Source organism: Poecilia formosa, unplaced genomic scaffold (assembly GCF_000485575.1).
Source record: "Poecilia formosa unplaced genomic scaffold, Poecilia_formosa-5.1.2 Scaffold97, whole genome shotgun sequence".
Classification (NCBI taxonomy): domain Eukaryota; kingdom Metazoa; phylum Chordata; class Actinopteri; order Cyprinodontiformes; family Poeciliidae; genus Poecilia; species Poecilia formosa.
The window spans coordinates 1597839-1619442 of NW_006800036.1; the positions used below are offsets into that span (position 1 = coordinate 1597839).

Sequence of the window (21604 nt, forward strand, 5' to 3'; positions counted from 1 at the left end):
TTTTAGACCTAATGAATATTAAAAGAAAATTTTCTTCAATAATGAACCACTTTTCTGTATTATGGAACTTCTAGAATACAGCGGCAAACAAATTTGTCCCCAATGGTGCTTGCAAATTAAAACCTGCTTCGCAATTGTCAAGACAACAAAAGAGTTTCTAATTGCCTTTCGGGGCAAAACTAAAAAATATTTCCCACATAAATTCAGCAACAGTATGACTGCATATGGCAAGTTAAAGAAATGTATTTCCTGGACTTGTGGGAGATGTTAAGAGTATCTCCATCTTGCAGTCTGTATATATGAGTCATGTGGGCTGTGAGCTGCAAAGATTGAGAGACAACATGTGGAATTGTGTTGAGAAACTCCTAAAGAAGTGAAGGAAAAGAAGCGTCTGTGACAGAGGAGAAAATAAATGACTGCAGAGAGATAAATTCAGGTGTCCACTGCAGGTTTACGGCTATCTTCTCAGCGAGGCTGCAGAGTGTGCTCACTTGATTTATTTAGCAGTGTGTTCAGGCTGTCTCTCCTACGGCAATGTGGATAGCTTCTTTTCACCACTGACATGTTTTTTCAGGTGCAAGGAGAGTTATGTTTTCTTTTTGAACATAATTTGTTAAACTATTTGTCTTCCAGTTCAACTGCACCTGGTTTTCTAAAGCTGTGATTCATGTCAAGTGCCGTTTTTACAACACAGATCAGGAGAAAGTTTGCAATTCTTTTTAATTATGGCCTAGTTGATGTTTATGGTGCAAAATTGACCATGCAGAAAAAACTGTAAATACAGTTTTTGTGTAAATGTAATATAAATTCATGCAAGAAATCTATGCTACTCATTTCATGCCCAAAAGGTTTATTGAGTGTTTTGTTATGCCAAAAAAATATTATCAGTCACATTTATAATGGCAACCTTTAAGGACTCTTTGTAATGTGAAAACAGCCTCAGAAATCCACTTTGAATGCTTCATTGAAAACTCAAGATAATGATAACAAATACTCATGTTTATAAAACTACTTAATGAAAAAAGTGCAAACAATCAGTGTGGGCAGTAATACGTCATGATATGATGATGCATGGAAAGCAATGAACTGCTATTTCTAAGGAAACTGGTCGTAGTCGCTTTCTCTCCATAGCAATCTGAATCATATATGGAACATTTGGACTAATCTGTAAAAAAAATAAACACACCTTTGCTGGTTTCACAGAAAATAACAGGAAAAGTGTCAGGCTTCAAGCTCTTGATTATTGATCATCAGTAAGTTTAAGCGCCTTTATGGAAGTAAGGAGTTTGGCAGTATGCTGGTGTTTAACTTAGCAGTGTGTGGTAATTCAGTTCCAGTAAAGAAACCACTAACATTAGAAGAGGATTAAGAACCTGTTTAGAACATTTGTCATGAGACAACTTTGTCTCCCTCTAAAAATAATGTGTCAGCACTACTTTGCAAAAGTTCATGTAAATGGGCTGTTGAACTTCTGGGGTGCGAGGGGAGCAACACAAACCTCAATTTTACAGGATTTCTTTCTAAGTAGAAAAAAAATGGGGTTTGATGCCAGACACTTTACATGTACCAATGAATTTCTATATAAGATGAAATAAGATTATATGCTATTAGAAATAGATTGTGTGACCACTATAAATTATTTGATTAATCACATAATTACCAACTTTTTTTGTTCAAAGAACAGCCTTGGATGCATTTTGTTTTGCTGTTACAAATATTAAACAACCACATTTGTCTTAGTTATGTTTAAGTCAATTAACATATGATCAATTCACAGCAGAAGCAAAGCAATGGTACAGTTCATATCCAAATACCTGGACTTCAGTTCAAACTCGTGCAGATTAATCAAATCTATTCCACTAAAAAGTCAATATGATTTTTAAATCCAACTTCACAGAACATTGGATACGAGGTTTTTCAAATAACTCACTATATTTTCAAAAAGCTGTTCAACAGACTGCATCAACCTGACTTTGTGTTTTCAGGTGCGAGAAGATACTGTGAGAACCACATTCAGACACAGACAAGGTTTTCCACAGAGGAAATGTTCACACTGTGAGATGCAGGAGTTTAACCAGTGGATCAGCATGTCAACACGACACAACACCAGCTCTGAATCACTCATCTCCTATCTTAATAATATCTGTGACTGGGACAGAAATTGATTGTCTTTCTCATGCAGGGAGAGCTGCCCTTCAGAGGACTCACACAGTGGGAGAGTGTTATCACTCGCTGACATATTGGATGCTACAAGAGGCAGACTGATCAAACACGCCCTGAATCAACATTGGCAGCCTGGGACAAACACACTGATTAAAATGCCATGGCACTGACAAATGAAAGGCCACACATGCAAATGACCGGACAAATTCGCTGTATGGATCACAGAAGTTGCTCCTTTTTTGATGTTCATTTGTTGTGGTATTGATGCAACCTTTGTGGGAACTGCTGGGAAAGTCAGTTTGATGCTTTTCACTGTGTGGGGTGGGTTGATAGAAACAATTTCAGACCCACTAACATCTGTCAGATGGTTGGACAGAAACGGCTTAATGGACGTCCTGCTTCAAGAAAAATAATTTACTTTCAATTTAAAACGTAGAAATGTGGTCATGGCACTAGTTCGAAGTAAATATATTTAACAAGGTAAGCAGTGGCGTACACAGACATTTTGGGGGTCAAGTGCTCAAGTGGAGGAAAAAGGGACCTTGTGCAGCACATGGTACCACATGCTGCCTTGGCAGAGTGAGATTTATCACAGACACGGCTATAACACGGCTTGATCACAATCTATTTCAAATTCACACATTTACATATTTGCATCAGACAACAACATGTTGTCTGATGCAAATGTTTAATAATCTCCACCTGAAGGAAAAAATGACCTCAAAACAGTTTTAAGTTTATTTTACACAATTCTTAAATAAAACAGATCCCCGTGTGTAATGAAATACTCTTAATTATCTCATTCTGTAGTTTGATAACAAAATATTCTCTGCACCATATAACCTTATGTTGTAGCAAAGCAGGCTACCCTGACATGTTTGCCAGGTAGATCACAGTGACTATTCTACAGCTGAAATCAAGTGTACCTAGATAAAGAGTTAGAAAATCTTTATAATGCAATGTACTCGTTGAGTTCAAAACAACAGCATGCATTCACAAAATTCACAAAAGATGCTTGACAAACTAATGGAATAAGTTCTATTACTAAATAAACTCCAAGTACTTTTAAATTAAGTAGTAAAGTCCTCCAATATCCCACAGTATAAATGTGTACAAACCTCAATGTAGCTTTAAAATGAACTACAATCAAAATACATAATTTTATCATTTTTACTTGCACAGAATTCAAAAATACATGCCACACTTTTACTGAGCAGAACTTTATCAAAGGTATTTTTAGTAGTGCATGAATTGTAATGCTACCCAGCTCATGTAGCCTTATTTCTGTATTTAAATGAAACATTTAAAATACAGAGGTAACTTGTCTACTGCAATCTAGTAATCCTAGAATTCCAGAAATTCCACGAATGTTCCTAGAATGAGACAAGGAGCTACTTTTAGTCTAGGATTCTTTGAGAAAATATATTCTTTATGCTACACAGTCGGTCTATAAATATTAAATTATGATCGGCATAGAACGCAGAATATAATCACCTTAATTAGGAATTCAAATCATTTGTAGAAAAGCAACAAAAAAGTAACAATGAATATGTTTCCATCATTATTTTGCTGTGTTCCTGTGTCACTCATCTGGTTTTCCAGTAGCACCTATGCTGCTGAAAACATAACAGTCTCATGCAGTTCATAAAACTGACAAAATGTGATATTGATCCAGGTCCAGGGACAGGACTTTCTCTTCTCACTTTGTCATTTTACTGCAAAGAAATGACAGTCTGCCACTTTCATCCGGACCATGTGGAATGACATTTTAACGGAGTAGAAGGATTTGGAAAGATCTGCAGAAGCCTAAAAGCTCTAAAGGAATGATACACCAAAATGGGTCCAAAGTGGTACACTATTTATGTGTAATGGCATGAAATTATACTGGGAAAAGCTCACACAGCCAGGAATGAATGAAGTCGTGACTGAAAAAAAAAAAAAAAAAAAGATCTCGTAGGCCTTTTGCAAAAGCTCTGTTACATTGAAATTTACGCAAGGCATCAGCAAAACACCCACAAATGTTTTTTGAGTACATGGTGTATAATGTGAATCCCAAATGAAGACAAGAAGGGATTTTGGAAGAGATAAATTGAGAGTGCTACAAAAGAAATGTTATATATTAAAATCCAAACATCTGCAAAAAGGTGTCTACAAAAAGATCCATGCAATGTCAACTGCATGGAGCTTTAGAGTGGAAACTGATGTCATTCACCATTCATTTGGTGAATGACATCCAAACACTCAAAAAATATAAGGTATTCTAACTTTTATGGTAAAGTTGTAAATCTCTGTTTCATGGCAGATATATATTACTCGATACGCTGCCAAGAGCCCTATCTTTGGTGTATTACAATTATTTTTTTATATATATATTCTGAAACCTTTAATTGTAATATGAGAAATGCTATCTGTGATACTTTTTTCACAGCACTGAATGAGGCGTTTTTATGGAATGCCAAGCTTTGTTGTATCTTTGTGCTGCCATGAGATGCTTACAAAATCAAACCGTAATACGTAAAGTTATTTATCTTTCTGCTTTGGGACAAAAAAAAAATAAAAATAATCAAGAAATACAAAAATAAAACCTGTCAGTTAATATTAGATGTCTGCCTTATCCTAGGTCACAATGGCACCTATCTCCAGTAGGCTAGGCCACATATGGGGCAAATGGCCTTAGATACACAGACATAAGGGCAACAACGAGTTAGCATTTGACTTAAAGATTTATTTTTATTTCTTTATGGGGATCGTAAGCTGGAGTACCTGGAAAATTCTAGTATGCACATAGAGACAGAGAATGTGTAAACGCCACAAAGCCATGGATGGGACTTGAACACGAAACCATTTTACTGTGAGAAAAAGATTGCTAAAACCGCTGCACACTGCAGACATCAATAGAGCGTAAACTGAGATGTCATAATTCCATGTTTGACTTTGGAAAATGCGGTAAACTGAACATATTAAGGAACAAGTATTTTCACTTCCTCGTTCATGACACGCACATTTGCCTGTCACTGGCAGCTCAAATCTTCCTGCCTTGAGATGTACACAACCTGACAAACAGCAGCTATCCGCATACTTTGACTTGACACAGCAAAGAAGAAGACAGCAAAACATTTCCAGTTCGGAGAAGAGAGCATGTCGCACCACATTTATCAGCATGCAGCACCTGCGAGCAGCCTCAGGGATCCAACAAAAACAACATTCAAACAAAGTTTATTCATGTTTTCACATATACAGAGCTGTGAAAAAAAACATGTTTTCCCCTTACAGATTTTTTAAATTTTTACTTTTTTGGTCAAATTTAGATATTTAAAACACGACATATGTTACTAGACAAAACATAATGTAAATAAATAAATATCCCTATGACACACAAACAACATAAATATGAATAAATATCTGTAATGGGGGGCTTATCTTGTTAATCACAAACCATGTATAATTTATCTATTTTATGATTCATTCATGTATTTATTTTATATCGGTGATTTATTTTTGTAAAGCTACTTTACATATTTCATGGACGTATTTTAACTGTTTGTATTTCAGGCTCTTTTTTGTTCATGCTCTTATATTCAACAGGGGGTGGAGACTGAACTCTGATTCCCACAAACTAGTCCTCCAATCTTAATAACCAGTCAAAGCAAAGTGTTCATCCTACTGAGCCCTGTTTGGTCCAACTAGTGTCATATTACGAATCAACTGGGTTCACCACATCAGCATGATGACTTGATGAACCCATATCCAGCAATATGGATGAGAATTGTAACAGTCTGCTAATGAAACTGAGCAACATGGTTTAACGTCTGATTCTATTTTGGCTGGTCTCATGCCAAGGTAGTAATGCCTGACAGAATTTCTTTCCCATGTGTCGGCACAACAGGTGCCTTGATATCCCTTGTAAGCCGGGGGGATTTAAACTATGTTCATGTGATCTTATTTTGAAACATGTGGCACGTCCAGGCCAGCCATTGGGTTGTTGTGTAGAGCTTTTGAGAGACGAGATCCGATAATCCAGACATATTTTTCTTATCCAAATTTAACTCTTTAATCTTAACTCTAATTGACCTAATTTAAAAAATTTATTTTTTTAAAATTACATTTTGAAATATGTCATTTAAAATTACATATTTTAAATTACATATTTAAAATATGTAATTTAAAATATGTAATTTAAAATACATATTTTAAATGTATTTAATTTTAAAGTAATTTTACTTGTATACAAATTAAAATTACTTTTAGACTTAAGTACTGTAGCCTGTAGCACCTCATCATTAATTCTGGTTATTTTGTGTAGTTTTCTGATATACACTATGTTGAAACATATATGGAATCACAGTTTTGACATACATGATGTCATTCTGTTTTTACCCTTTACTTGAAAAATAGTAAAAAAAAAAAAAAAAAGATGCCTTAAATAAACTGACATAACTGTGGATAGTTATTTGAATATCTGCTGAGTTTAAAGAATTATATAAGCACTGTGTGTCAAGAAAGATCCTGCAAAGGTCCAGTCTAGAGAGGACAGAAGAATGTCCCTGATTAAACAGGAGAAATGATGAGACGGGAAGCAGAGTGTTCTGGTTTGATGCAGCCTCGCTTTCAAATTTGTATTCAAAAATACATTCCAATATACATTTCTGTCTATTTACATGATATACATAAATCATTTAAGTAGCTATAATAATTTTCTACTCTCTATAAATACCTTGTTGATAATCTAATGTTTCTATATATTTTATTTAGCTTTAATAAACATACTACCAGAAAACAGTGCTTTCACTGTTTTCTGGTAGTATGAAAAACTACTAAAACAGTCTAGATAAGTTAACTAAAATAACTTATCTAGTTTATTTTAGTTATTTAGTTACTTGAGTATCAACTGAAATAATATTCCCAATTGTTTCTGCTTGGTCTGCCAATCAATCATTTTTAGATTTCCCCAAAGCAATAACAAACAACATTAAAATTAAGCAAAATTAAGCTAATAGTGTTACCAGAACCACTTTTTTAACTTTTTAATAACACACATAAGTTGGCTGTGAAGCACCAAAATCATATACGGTCCTGCTACATGTGATTTTGTATGCATTTTATAAAATATTACCTGAATAAACAGGAGAAATGATGAGACGGGAAACAGCGTGTTCTGGCTTGATGCAGCCTGGCTTCATAGGCTGAGCGGAAGCTGCAACACTGATCACAACAAGGTTCCCTCCACCTGGCGGACCTACTGCTTTCACTCTACACTGCCCTCTTGTGGCGCACTCCACAACCCCATTCACCTCAGGTTCAACCAATTAGATATCGGTTGTGATCTTATTTTGAAACATATCCAAAAATAAAAAAAAGGATATTAATGCTAGAATGACTTTTGCTAGAATGCCAGAATTGATTTTTCCTACATAATAGAAATGCTTCTAATAAAGTGTAAATAAATTATTCTCAATATAAAAGCATGCACAATGTGTGTGAGTCACATATACTTAACATCAAAAACAAAGGAATTAGGAATTGAAATGTTGAACATCGTAAAAATGTACTGTCTTTAAAAAAAATTATAAAAGTAGTTTATTACAGAGAATGTTATTGACAGTATGAAACTTGGAAGATTTGAAAGTGCAGTTAAGATGTTTTGAAAATGTGTAAGTTTTTGTTCATTTGTCATACATATGTATTGTGAAAAAAGCAACTCCAAGGCTTACTGTTTCTGCAAACACAGCTTTCTTTCTACGAGCCACGTTTATCAGCATCATGTTCACCAGCTTGTGTCTGACTGCGGATGTTTGCCTTAGTTGGACAAAGCTTGCACAGCAGGGTTATCTTGCTAAAGGCACACGCCTGCAGCTGCTGGAAACGAGTAAAGGAGAGTTTGAATCAGTATTGTTTTTTTTAACTAAATTAAGTTTTGTGTTGAGAGTTTTGCCTCCCTTCCAGGATGATTTCTTCTCTCTGGTAGAGCAGATTTATTTCCAAGATTTATCTCAGAGAAAAAAATAAGAGTCTTGCTGCAGTTCTCATAACACATCATCTTAATCGACACAATGTTGGATAGATCAATGACACTAATCAACTCATTATGAACATATATTAATTTGGGAGGTTTAATGAACTTTTTACAATTTTTTTCACATTGGAATGGTTACGCAATATGTAACTTAAAGTAGTTTTACAAAACTTTTGAATTCTGTATTTGATTATTCCAGTGTTATAAAGTCTTCAACCACTTATGGTGTTGTCGACCAGAAACAACCATGTAAATTTCATATAAAAGTAGTTTTGAAAGTAACATCTGCCTTATCTGTTGCATGCAGGGTGTAATATAAGTCATTGTACAATATCCAAACTATATATTCCTTATGCCAAAAGCATTTGTTTTGTTTTGCTTGATTTTTTTTCTTTCTTTTTTTTTCTTTTTTTTTCCTGAACCTATGCAGAGGTGTGCAGGATTGCAAAGACAATGTTTAAAAGTTTGGATCCCTTACTGTTTCTGTCTAGTTTCCAGTCTTTGTTAAATACATTCTGCTTCTATCATTTCTCCTTAGGTAGCAGTACCTTGCAAAAGTATCAAAACATTTTGTCACCCTGCAGCCCAAAACTTTTGCTACATAGTGCAGACCAAGGATTAGACCAGACAGCTCAGAGTTAAAGCTGTGAAGACGTTTTGAGGAAGATAAGGTTATAAAAGAACCTAAACTTACACATTATGACAAGAATGTTTCTCATTATCACAAGAAAAACAGTCTGGTTTAATAAACAAGCTGGAAAGCTCGTTACTGGACCTATTATTGCTGTAGCTCAAGCCATATACTAAAAATGAATGGTTGGGTAAAAGCTGAAAGCTTAATAGTAGCCTTAAGCATAACTATCAAATAAAAAAAATTAAAAAAAACTATGCCAAATTGTGTCTGCACATCTGATTTTGTTATTCTTCAGGAAGGTGAGGGGGAGTCTCTTGTTCTTAAATGTTTAATTGTTCTCGCCAGTCATGCAAGTATTAGTGAGATAACAGAACATATGGTAGGTTATAAGAGGTTTTGTCTTCTGTCACAATTTTGGACACATTCTGTTTTGTAACAAGAAAATATATTACTTAAAGCAGCTTTAAGAAAAATAATAATATTAATTTTTCGAGTGCTGTACATGTGAGGAAATTACAGGAGAGCAACATATGTAAAAAAGATGAGGAATAAAATAAAATGCGATAATTGTCATGCTAATTGATTCATTCAGTTCATGAAGGTGACCTTGCACAACACAGTTTAATTGTTGGTCAAAAACTTGCTTTTCATCTCTCATTTGATTAAATGCATTTCTTTCCATGCACTGAGTCAATCCTGACTCGGTTGTTATGGAAACTCATTACTTTGCTGAACTATGGACAGTTCAAATGATTAATCTGGTTATTATGGGAGCCCTGCTGCTCGACAGGACACTTTTCAATTTAGAGTCCAAAATCACACACTGTGAGAGCAACGCCAGCTAATGGCCCAAACCGGTCACCACAACGACGTTACTTTTGCAAGATTAAACCAGTAGTGACAGAGCTGTGCAATCAGACATGTTGAATGTTGTTAACACTCTCAACCGCTTTGCCTTTGTTTAGCAACCAATATAACAGCTGCAGTGCAGCTGTGTGAAGAGACAATGGAGTTCTGTGTTTTATTCTTTTGCCTTTGCTTTGACAAAAGATTTACAACACACATTCTTGCCTTCTCAAACCGATTATACGCACATTAATTTTAACATTGTAAGTTCTTTTTATTGCTTTTCATTTCCACTGAAAAACAAATCTCTCTTGTTTGCAGACTGAGAAGTTGTTTTCTGGTTTGGAGAACTGGAGCTCAGCTGCATTTGAGACCACACTTTGGAATATTAACCAACTAATAATCAGAATAAACACAAAAGCACATGGAAAACTCGGAACAAAAAAACAAAAAACAGAATGTATTGAAGAAAATAAAATTGAACACAAAACCACACAAAACTCAAATCCAAGGAAAGAAGTATAATGTTAAATTTGTTAAAATGCAGGAGTGCCAAATAAAACAATGGGAAAAGTTAATCTATGCCCCTTCAGAAGATTAATGGATTTTTTTCCCCCTCCACTGTAGCTGTAAGAGAAACCTTCATGTTTCCAAATGGTGGAGTGCAGTGATAAGCAGGACTTGATGTAACACCTTAAAGTTATTTCACACCGTCGCATTAGTTCTGCACATAAATATTCTGTATGTGTTCAGGTATAAAACAGCACTGTATTCAGTCAGTACTTCTGCATACCAAATCAACAGGGTGGTATTAGATATCTTCAGTTTGCCTATGTGTGCAGTTGCACCCCACCATCCATGGACTTGAAAGCTTTCTGTACTGTTCAAAGAGAAACTCTTTTTTCTTTTGATTAGGAGAGCTTCCGTAAGAAAGTGCATGTTTACTTATTTCAATCTCACCCACCTGTATTGCAGAATCATTTGCAAAGCACAAGTACTTACGCTACACCTTTGCATCTTTTCATCAGGTGGATACACACTTGGCCTTTGTTAATAGGAAGGTAGTTCATTTTCTGCTTAGAACAATCGCCAATTATGCTCCTCTGGGATTTTACGGTTTTCTGGCTCTTGACATAACATTTACATGAGCTAAAAGTTTTCTTCAAAGAATCTGCATTCCACGATGTGATAGATGTGATATGTGCAGATAAATTGAACTCCTGCTATTTCGCTGTGTAGGATCTACTGTTATACTGTAAAAGCAAATCAGTTTTTTTGCTGACTTAAGTTTTTATTTTAAAATAAACTACAGTGGCCTATGTTTTCTTGTACTAAACCACAATAGAACTGCTTTCCATAGTGCCTGTTTATTCACAGTCCTAAGTAAGATTTTCTACTCCACTTTTGGATCGATACTTGAGGACGTGCCCAGCAATAAAAGATGGAACTCATTTGTACTACATTTTAGTTAACCGTCTTGGGGCAACATTGCATGATACAGGAGAAAGCTACTTTTTAATAAAAGAAAAACATATATCTGGCCTCCCTGCCAACTAAGAATAGTTGCTCTGATTCTGGGGAAATGAAATCAGTAGCTGCTTAAGGTATCATCTTTTCTAGATTCATCTTTTAAAATAAGTGAATAACAATACATGAACTTTATTTTATTCTTTGACGTATACCAACAGCACCTTCAGTAATGTTAATTATTCACTTTGACTTCACATAGAGAGCCAAATAAAACATAAAGGGTATTGAAGTGAAAGACCCAAGGCTTTGCCTTGATTTATTCATTCAATAGGCAGCAAGATGATCATTTTTCTCCATTTGGCTGCATTAGCCCTCGGAGGAAAAACAATTTAAGTGCCAGTAAACAAGATATAGAGAGTGGTGTGGGAAAAAAAAAAAACCCAAACCTTTATAAGAGATGGACCTCATTCCACCTGATATGATTGCACTGCTTGGCCAGCCAGATGAAACACACATCTTTTTCTTCATTTCAGTACAACTTTTGTCCCCTTTGAGACATTATTCCCTACTCACATCTGCTAAACAATAACCTAATTTCTTCATCTAACCATTAGGAAACAAATGAGTAACTTCTTCTGGCTTGTACATGCTGGTGGAAAAGAGGAGCAGCGGATATGCAAGGCTGATAATAAAAGAAAGCATTAGCAGGAGGAGCTGCCTTCTGGACTTACCAGTTTATTCAGGCTGCATGAGCTCATATCTCACTCTTAAATCCATAATTCAACATATTGGTTAGGGGAAGATGAATGAAGGAAATTGTCTTTATTAAATTGCTCTTCCTACAAAGAGAGAAAATCCAAAGGTCACATAGTTAAGAGGTGGTAATAAAAATGATAAATTCTTAAGGCTATATTGGGGTTGCCCCTTTGAGTAGTTAAAAGGTCTGTCTCGTTTCTCTGGTATGACTTTAACTTTATGTGTGGCATGCAAATACACATTTTCTCACTTATTTTGGGGATAAATAAGAGACTAACAAGGTCGGCATAAGATGGCTAAGGCCAGGTCGCAAATATTGTGTGATGACATAATCAGTATCCACACTGCTGAATGATGTCATGACCTACATAATCTATATTTTTTAACAAAATGTGGTGAGTGATTGAGCACTACTCCGTGTTGCAGCTGTGAACATGAATTAATTTATTTTAACCTCGCTGAACTGAATTTAAATCTAGATCTTGCTAAGAATAAACTGGAATAAAACTGTTTATTATGCATGTGAAAAGCTTTATTGTGGCCCCTTGTTAAAAGTATCACCGCTTCTTCTTCGTCCATTTTACTGAAAAAAGAGAATAGAGCTCCACTTAAAAAAAAAATATTTAATTTGTTACATGTAACCAAATTACGATTGTCAAACTTACTTTATTTACGCTTGAGTAAACTTAATTTGATTACTTGTAACAAATTAACTCAATTTATTTAATTTGGATCGCCTGCGTTTTTCAGTGTTTGGGTTATTTGCTTTCACAAACTCAGGTGTCTTTCATTGGGGAATTTATGTGACAGATGAAGGCAAATTTTGCAATGTTTCTGAGTGAGAATAAAAAAGAATGCATATTTTAATTTATGCCTATGCACCCTCTTAGTCAATACATAGAAGCAGCTTTCACTGGAATCACTGTCTTTTGGAGTATATGCTAGATTTACACAAATAAAGGTTAAAATGTTTTCTCTTTCTTGTTCGCAACAATGTTCAGTGACAGAGAGTCATCATCATCTGTGAACATTTTAAATCTTTCAGTAAATTCTCAGTTGGATTAAATCTAGACTTTGACAAGGTCACCTAAGCACATGAATACGCTTCGACTTAAACCACTCCATGTAGTTCCGACTGCATGTTTACCTGCTGAAAGGTGAACATCTGCCCTGTTATCAACTACAGACTATTTTCTACATCACTTCTACCGTATTCTCATCTATTCTGACCAGCTGAAGGAAAGAATCTCCACAGCACAATGTTGCAACCACCATGTGTTTTACATTTCGCACGTTTAATTTTGTTCTCATCTGGTCAGAGCACTTTGCTTCTTCCAAATGTCCCATTCATGGAGTGCAGCCGCCAACCTTTCATCACTTTCATGTTACTATGGAGATGGATACGAGTACTTTTCTTCCTGATTTTTGTCCTCCATATTTCACAAGCTTTTCAGATCCCATCATCCGAGTAACAATTTCACACTTTTCCTGAAAGTAATTACATATTCTCTACTTTGATTAGGTTGAATCACTCTGTTGAATTTTTTTCCCCCAATTTTGATTTCCCCTTCTCCAGTTGACCATTGTTCTATGCATACTGATTGTTTTTTTATAAGTGTGCATTATTTTAAGTTAGAAATAAAGATGTGCAGTATTATGTTAACGTTTTAGCAAAAAAAAAAACTCTCAGTCAGGCCTTCAATTAAGCACATTTTATAGCTAAAGCAGATGTTTGGCAGGTAAATGGGCTCACAGGGGAGGTAGAAGCTTGAGGCGGTGAGTCGGTGAAGCAAATTAAAAGTAATTGACATGAAGGAAAAAAAACCTCTTGGAAAACAAATTTGAGAGTCGTTATGTATGATCTGTAAATGAGCATACGTGGAGCCTAAAAGTTAACATTTATCTTAGAAAATGTACAGATAAATGTTTAATTCCTCTCAATATTGATTGGACTGTTCTGCTTATATCCTACAAATATATATATAAAAAATGCCACTAAATAAGCAGGTAAGTTAATGAGCTGATGCATTTGCAAGTTTTTGAGTGCTTTTGGTATTCAAAAAGATTTCTTGTCTTTATTTCCTTTCTAAAAGTTAAGAGACCTGGAAATGTCCTGAAGGACTTTCTATTGAATGTCACTGCTGAGCCTGTTCTTTATTTTCAAAGTTTGAAGCAGCCTTCAAAAACCGAGCTTTTCTCAGGAAGTGAAATTGGATCTAAAACAATGAAGCTGAGCGATGCCTTCACACCTGTAGGCAGCTATCAAACAACCCAGTAATTCAGGGTTTGCCCAGTTGAAATCTCTCTACAAAACGGTGCATTGAAAGGGCTTGGTGAGAAATTTACAGAGCACGCAGAGAAACTATTGAAAGGCGCAGACAACAAACGAGTGGCGACGCAGTGAGAATTCACACGTTCCCGACGACAGTCGTCCCAACAAAAACCTCATTTGAAACTTCATCACAGCAGTCCGCGTCTGAAGTGTGCAGAGCAGCTGGATGAGAGGGATTAGTTCAGGGAACGAGTGGTGTGGACAGATGACAATAAAATTGAGCACTTTGGCTCCAGTCAGTAAATCTGTGGAGAGGGAAAAGAACGGAGCACTCTCTGAATAAAAGAACATCTTGGCGGCTGGTGCGCATGGGGGATTGGAAATGTTCGTCTGCGAGGTGCCAGGGCCCAGATGGACAGAAAACAATTTACACGACAGGATCTCGTTTTATGTCAGCAAAACAAGGAATCAGCAGAAAAACAGGGCAGTTTTTCATTTTCATTTTTTTCAGAACAATGGACAAGACAATCGACGTACGAGCCAACGCTCGGCTCCTGAGCAGCGAAGAACATCGCTGGCAAAACCTTCAGCTGAACGCCCACAGAAAATTAGCAGCAGAAACTTAGAAACAGATTTATAGCTGGCTGGGATATTCCATCATTACAAATAAGCAAATTCATCATTGCAAAACAATATTTTAATTTTAGTTAATGACTAAACTAATAACATTATTTTTAAAACATTCAAGTTGAACTCATTACTTTGTGGGCCTATTAGATGACTAATAGGCCCATTAGTGTAAATTCACTGAATATAATCAGTATAATATTAATTGGATGGTTAGCATGAATAAACTCAAACAAGACACTGTGATCTACCTCAGTTTTGGGAAAAGATTGTGTACAAGAAGTGAAGATAAATGAAAGTAAACAAATCTGACAACAAGCTATACTGCAGAAAAGGTCATTCAAGTTGGATGAAGGCATACCCATTAAGCCCATTTGTTTTGAATCTTTTACTTTTTGTTTGTCTAATAATCTGAAAAGTGTGATGATCATATGCATTTAATGCAGAAGTAGACTTCTGAAAAAGTTAGCAGAAGTCTATTTTATGAACACCCAGAAGCTTTATATTTCTCCCAGCTTTTTGTTTATTGTTCATCTTTATGTTCCTCCATCAGTCTCTATGACTTTCACTCCTCCGAGCCTTGCTAATAAACTGTTTACCTTCCTGCTATTCTTTGCACAGACCTTCAAATTCTCAAACAAACCTATTTTATGAAGAGCATAAAAATGGCTTTTGTTTTTATAGTTTCATTTATTACAATTGTATGTGTGAATTTATTAATAGTTGTATAGTTTTTTTTCCACCTTGTATTCTTGCTATTCCATTACTATTTCATTATTATTGTTATTGCTAATTTCTAGCAGGCACGTGCAGAGGAGCAGGGGGGGCTTGAGCACCTGCCCTTTTTGCTCCTTGCCCCCAAGTGCCCTTTTGGTCAATTTTTTATTTTTATTTATTTATTTTTTGGTATTATTATTTCCTAAGCCCTCTTCTGACACATAAAAACATGTACTAAAATTATTAGCTTTTTTGTTTCTTTTTTCTACAACATAATAAGCCTTCTGGTCACCTTGTTACCTTTGACCTTTTGCCCGTGACGCATGACGCAGTTGCCTCTCGCGCAGTGAGATAAGGCAGCTAACTGGAGCTCAACGTAGCGAACGTTCCAGATCATATGTCTATGTTCCAGATTACAGAACAGTTTTTGGTGAATTAAAAAAAAATGTTTTGGGTGAATAAAGTGGAGTAGACTTACTACTTGTCAGATGACGGAAAATGTTGAAGTATCGTTTCTGCTTCAGCGGTTTAAGCAGAGAGGTAATGAAATACAACAGACACTGACAGGCCTCTGCGTCTGCCTTTCTCTGAAGAACTACTGACCGGGAGGAGACAGCCAGGTGAGGAAAAACTGTTCTTATCTGTCGATTCAGTATTTTTATCATGCAGACATTAGGCTGTTATTGTTGTGCTATTAGCTAGCTGCTAGCTAACGACTCTGCTAGCAAAGCTAGATAACTAAAAAGCTTCTTCCCTGTGTACGAGGCACATCGCCTGTCCAAAACTTATCATCTCCATAATGGATATATGTCCGATCTTCTAATTTCCTTTGCTGCATAATGTACATTGCATTTATTCTGGCGTTAGGTAAATGTGTCTTGAAAGAGAATAGCACTTAAATAAAAGACCAACAAGGATATTCATTTAGAATTAAAAATAACACTTTGAGCACCTGCCCCTTTAGTGGTCTCTGCACGGCCCTGATTTCTAGTGTGCGTTCATTTGTCTGTCACTTTGCTACTAATACACAGAAATCTCAGTCAAATAAAGTATTATTTTATTCTATTCTATGAAAGGATTGCGTGTCCAGTACAAGGACAATCTTTAATGAGGTTGACTGGTTTTTTCGTAAGCAAGACTCAGATTGTGATGAGCTTGTTCATAAATTTTTTCGTGTTGTTTTTTGTGGGAGGGGGGGAGGAGGGTTACGCTTGACATGATATAATCTTTCCAAAAACAAAACCAAAAAAAAATCAATTAAAAACAAAAACCTTTGAAACCATTTAGAGCTTTAATTTACATTTTGAAATCATTAAACAGTTTTATTTTGAAGCATTTCCTACTTGCTTGTATTGATGATTAAAGAGCGTTTTATCCTTGCGTGTGCATGTGGGAGCGGCTCTCACCGTCATCGATGTGACATGTCTCAGTTTCTACCACTCTGTCTTCTCTCTCCTGTCCCACATTTCGCCCCCTGCCTCCCGAAACACCCATAAACCAATGTGATAATGTCACCGATATTGATGTGCCCTCACCGGGAAGGCTGTGAAGATTAACTAGACAGTGAGACGGGGGAGAGAAACACGTGAGGGAGGCGGCAGAGGAGCTGCTGCAAAGTGAATTACCAACAGCCGCTCAGACTGAGAGAGGACAGCGAACAGAGACGGCAGAGACAGAAAGGAGGGAACAGAGTTCATGTGGTTCAGAGGCAAAATCCATGCCAATGGGATACAATTCCCTTTGGTCTCTTGGGGGAATCCACTGACTTCCTTCCTGCAATTACAGGGCCTCGTTTCCTCTCTTAATCCATCTGAATGTTTGTTTGTGTCTGTTTGTGCTACCTATTAGTGCTCTCTCATAAAAAATTAAAAAAAAGAAAGCCACCCTCCTCTGTACTAAAGCCCTCATTACTGGCAGTAGCTTTTTGTGCTTTTCTTCTTCTGGCAGCTGGAGTCTTTTGTTTTTTTTTGTCAGTATGATTAACTTTGCAATGTGGAAAACACCAAATAAATACTCACTACACTTGTGAGATAAAAGAGGAAGACTATTCCAATTAAGAAGAAGTGGCTCACACTGACAATTATGATAATTTAATCCAGGTAATTACAACTGTGAATTGATGGACACCCTCAGCTAGATCACGAGATTTTTGTTAAAAATAAAAGTTGTTTTAGGACAAATTTACAGTTTGCTGAGCTCCGAATTACTGGTACATTCTCTAACTTCAAGATTTTATGTAGGAGATCAACAAAAAGTGGGATATGATTGTGAAGGGGAAAGAATGGCTTTCAAAATTTTGACAGACGAAAATTATTATTTTTTATTTTTTTTTTTTTTTTTTGATCTTTTCTCTGTCTCCCTGAGCCCATACTGTGCAGAACCACCATTTGAAATCTCTAATGGTAGGTGTGTCTCTACCAGTTTATACAACGATTAATATTTTACCCATTTGTCTTTGGAAAATAGCTCATGTTCAGAATGCAAGGAGAGCAACCACATTTCAAATCTTGCTACAGATTTCTAATTTGATCTCAGTCTAGACTGTGACTCAGTCATTCTAACACATTAATAAACTCTAATCCAAAGTATTTTACTGTAGCTATTGTTCTCCTGAAAGGTGAACCTCGGCCTCAGTCTTCTGTAGTCTCAGTATTTAGCATAAGTTGGCTGATTTTCAACATTGGCTTTGTTATCACGTATGCTTTCTTTCTGCGCCAAAAAATTTAGTCTTGTTCTCATGTTATTGGAGCATATTTGTTCTGAGATTTCTGTGTCTCTATGGCCTGTGGCAAACTGTAAATAGGACTTCTTAAAGAGGCAGTGCCATGTACTCTACAGGCACATTGTGTCATTTCATAGCGCAATCAAATCATTTCAGTTTTTATAAAAATGCTGTGAACATCAAACATGCTGACCTTGCTCCGTCCGTTGACTCTGGATGATTGTCTGTGTGAATTTGTAGTTGTGCAATGCCCTTTCTATTTTAGGGTTGTGAATGTAACAGTGTGAGAGGATTAAAGCTTAGGACATTGATTTAAAAACCAACCTTTCTTTAAACTTCTATCTCTAGCCTGTCTGCCATGATGTTGTTTGTTCTCTAATGTCCTCTAACAAACATCTGTAAAAAAAAAAAAGAAAGAAAAAGAAAACAGATTTGTTTTTACAGAGACTAAAATTACAAAAAGATAACGTGACGTTTATCAATTAGTGGATTTATTAGGGTATTACGTTGCCTTAGATTTTATTTCGTATTAGATTCAAGGTTGTTGAATATTTATACATGCTACATTTTCAGGTTTTTATGAGTAAAAAACATCGATGCCTATTTGTTTAGTATTTTCAGTCCACTTCACAATTTTGAACTACTCTTTTTGGTCTAATTTATAAACTCCCACTACAATATATTGAAGTTTGTTTTGACAAATTGTGTATGACTTCAAGAGGTATACTTTAAATACCAAAGATAACACTGAAAACTGCATTTCATAAAGCAGAACATTTTTGTACCAAGGTAAAAAAAGAAAAAAAAGAAAGCTTTTATAATATTAAAGCCATCTGAAGTGTGTTTGACAGGACCATGTAAAACTTTTAGCCCAGAAATAGTTGCAATTTTCATCACAGTGGGTTAATATGTCTGCTCTCAAAAAAAAAAATAAAACTCCTGGACAGACTCAGAAGACATATAAAGTTGATGTATAAAGTTGATCCATTACTGGAGGTGAGGAATACTTTCTCTGATGCGTAGCCTCATTTCTGTAACTGTGAAATTACCTCTGAATCACAGACCGGCCGCTGAATGGACATTATCGCATCCAGAGAGCCTCAGTTTACCATTCAGGACACAAGAGCCAAATCCACATGATACTGACGACACGGGAGAGCTGCAGGACTTTTCCTTCAGATTTCTATTTTCCTCCCTGTGGATCACAAGGTTCTAACAAGCTGCTGAGATTCATGTTTCTTTGTTGTGGTTCTCACTAGTGTTTGTATTAAGATGATTTTAGTGATTTTACTTAAGTAACATCAGGTTTTCTGTAAACTGTTTCTTCCTATTTATCAGATTGATACTTGATATTGAGAGCAGTGTGATGGGTCTTGAGTCAACCCTAATTTCTTTTTAGTCCACTTCAAATGGATTTTTAGATAACCCTTTAAAGTCTTGCTTAAAGTCTAAACAAGACTTTAAAGTGGTCTTGTTTTAGACGTTCTCTTGCCATTGTAAGTTTTTCTTTATATTTTCGCTGCAATTTAATATATCTGAGCTTTTCTTATAAACTTACAGTAATGCAATGGTTAAAATCAGAGGGTAAAAACATTCAGGAATAACTAATAAAATGCATTTTTAAAGAAAACATATAATCTAAAAAGCAGCTCTCTAACATTAAGAGTCTGATGCATTGGCTGCTTTATTATCTAATGAAACAGAGCTCTAGATGAACAGGGATGGTTTCATACTCAGCTTTGTCTGCTTGACAAAACGCTAGAAATACTGGATACAACGAAATCTAGAGGCCAGACTAGATTGCAATAAACCTGAAGGCTGTGCACACAAATTGATGGTGAAACTGATCAATGTTGGAACTATTCATTTGGCCTTGTACTGTAATACATCCCATGTACGGTAGTACATATACTTGCTGGGTAAGTATATGAGTCACTGAGTAAACTGCATCAAGAAAAAAAAAAAAAAAGATTTTGAAACGCATCTTACTTCAATCAAAATAAATCCAAGAACAGATACAAATAAAGTCTGTGACATCTCTCAGTGTGGAAAGGGTTAAAACACCATTTCTAAGGCTACTGGGCTTCCAGTAAACAAACATTGTTGCTGTTCACAGTTGGAGTAAATGCAGTGCCGTGGTGAACCTTCCCTTAAGTGGCCAGCCAAGCACAATTACTCCTAGAGCACATGGAGGATTCATCCAGTGTGTCGCAGAACAATCCAGAACAACATCAGTTTGTGGCGTTACGCCCAAGCACATTGGAGTTATGTGGAAGGGCAGTTATCAATAGTATACCATCAAGTCCTCGTCTGAATGTCTCAGAAAAGCTAAATTAAAGTTGTGGAGTGGCCTACTAAAAGCCTATTTGCAATTTTGTGGCTCACAAAAACACATTCAACAGGAGAGTGGGCCAAAATTGCTGCAGAGCGACATAAAAGACTACAAAAAGTTGAAGGCAGACAGAACCGCCTATAAGGCTAACGTGGGTGTTATAGAATAGATCATATTTTGAAAGCTTTATTCCCTTACTAAATGAAAGTAAGGCAAGATCTTTGTTGAAAAATCTGCATTTTGGGTTTACTGATTCTTTGTTGAGTATTAAAATTTGCTTGATGATCCAAAGCATTTAGTTGAAAATGAAATGGAAAAAAAATTAAAAACCAGATGAAATCTGAAAGTTACTTCAACTTTTTCACTGATCTATATTAATGCAACCAAAGAGCTCAGACAGCAGTTTTTCCTCCTGTGATGCTGATTGTTTTCTACAAACAAGTTTTTTGGGGGTTTTTTATCATAACACTTTCGGTTTCTATCGTTCTTCACCTCACAGACACAGATCAGTGGAAGAGTATGTGTGCTGTTTTTGTCATTTCATTTACAGCTTCAGCGGTGATAGATGGTGAGTCTTATCTCTGTGCTCATGCAAATAACTGCTTTTCTCCTGCACTTTTGCTTCTGACAAACTAGATTTGTGACAGAAAGCGTGATGCAAATGTGGAAAATAGCACCTCTTCCATCAGCCTAAAGCTTGTTTAATCAAATATGTTTAACTTCAAATGTCACTGTTTAAAAATATGTTGTTGGTTTTTTTTTTTTTTGGTGAAAGTTCGATGTGCTCATGTGCAAACTTTAATATCAAATGCAAACATTTGCAGCTCAGGTGGATTTTGTGTTTGGATTCGGTGCTCAATTTCTTCCAGAAGGCCTTGATCAACAGATTTCAAAAACCCCTTAACAGATCAAATGACCTTTTTAAAATATTAAATGGGTTTAAAATTATAGGCTGATTTTCGCCTATTCTGTCTCTGACTCTAAATGTCACACAAAATTGCCGTCACTGATCGGCTACTAATTTAACCTTTCAACTTCTTTGGGCTTTTGAA

At 35.9% G+C, this 21604-nt stretch overlaps 1 protein-coding gene across 1 annotated transcript in view; it reads right to left on the reverse strand.

Moving 5' to 3' along the window:
• The window catches only part of spon1b (spondin 1b), a 114829-nt gene extending 107428 nt beyond the window's left edge, over positions 1-7401 (reverse strand). Inside the window, exon 1 of the mRNA XM_007558582.2 lies at positions 7277-7401. Within this exon, the coding sequence (XP_007558644.1) occupies positions 7277-7343 (67 nt within the window). The 5' untranslated portion in view covers positions 7344-7401. The remainder of the gene's footprint in view (positions 1-7276) is intronic.
• Positions 7402-21604: the final 14203 nt, after the last annotated feature.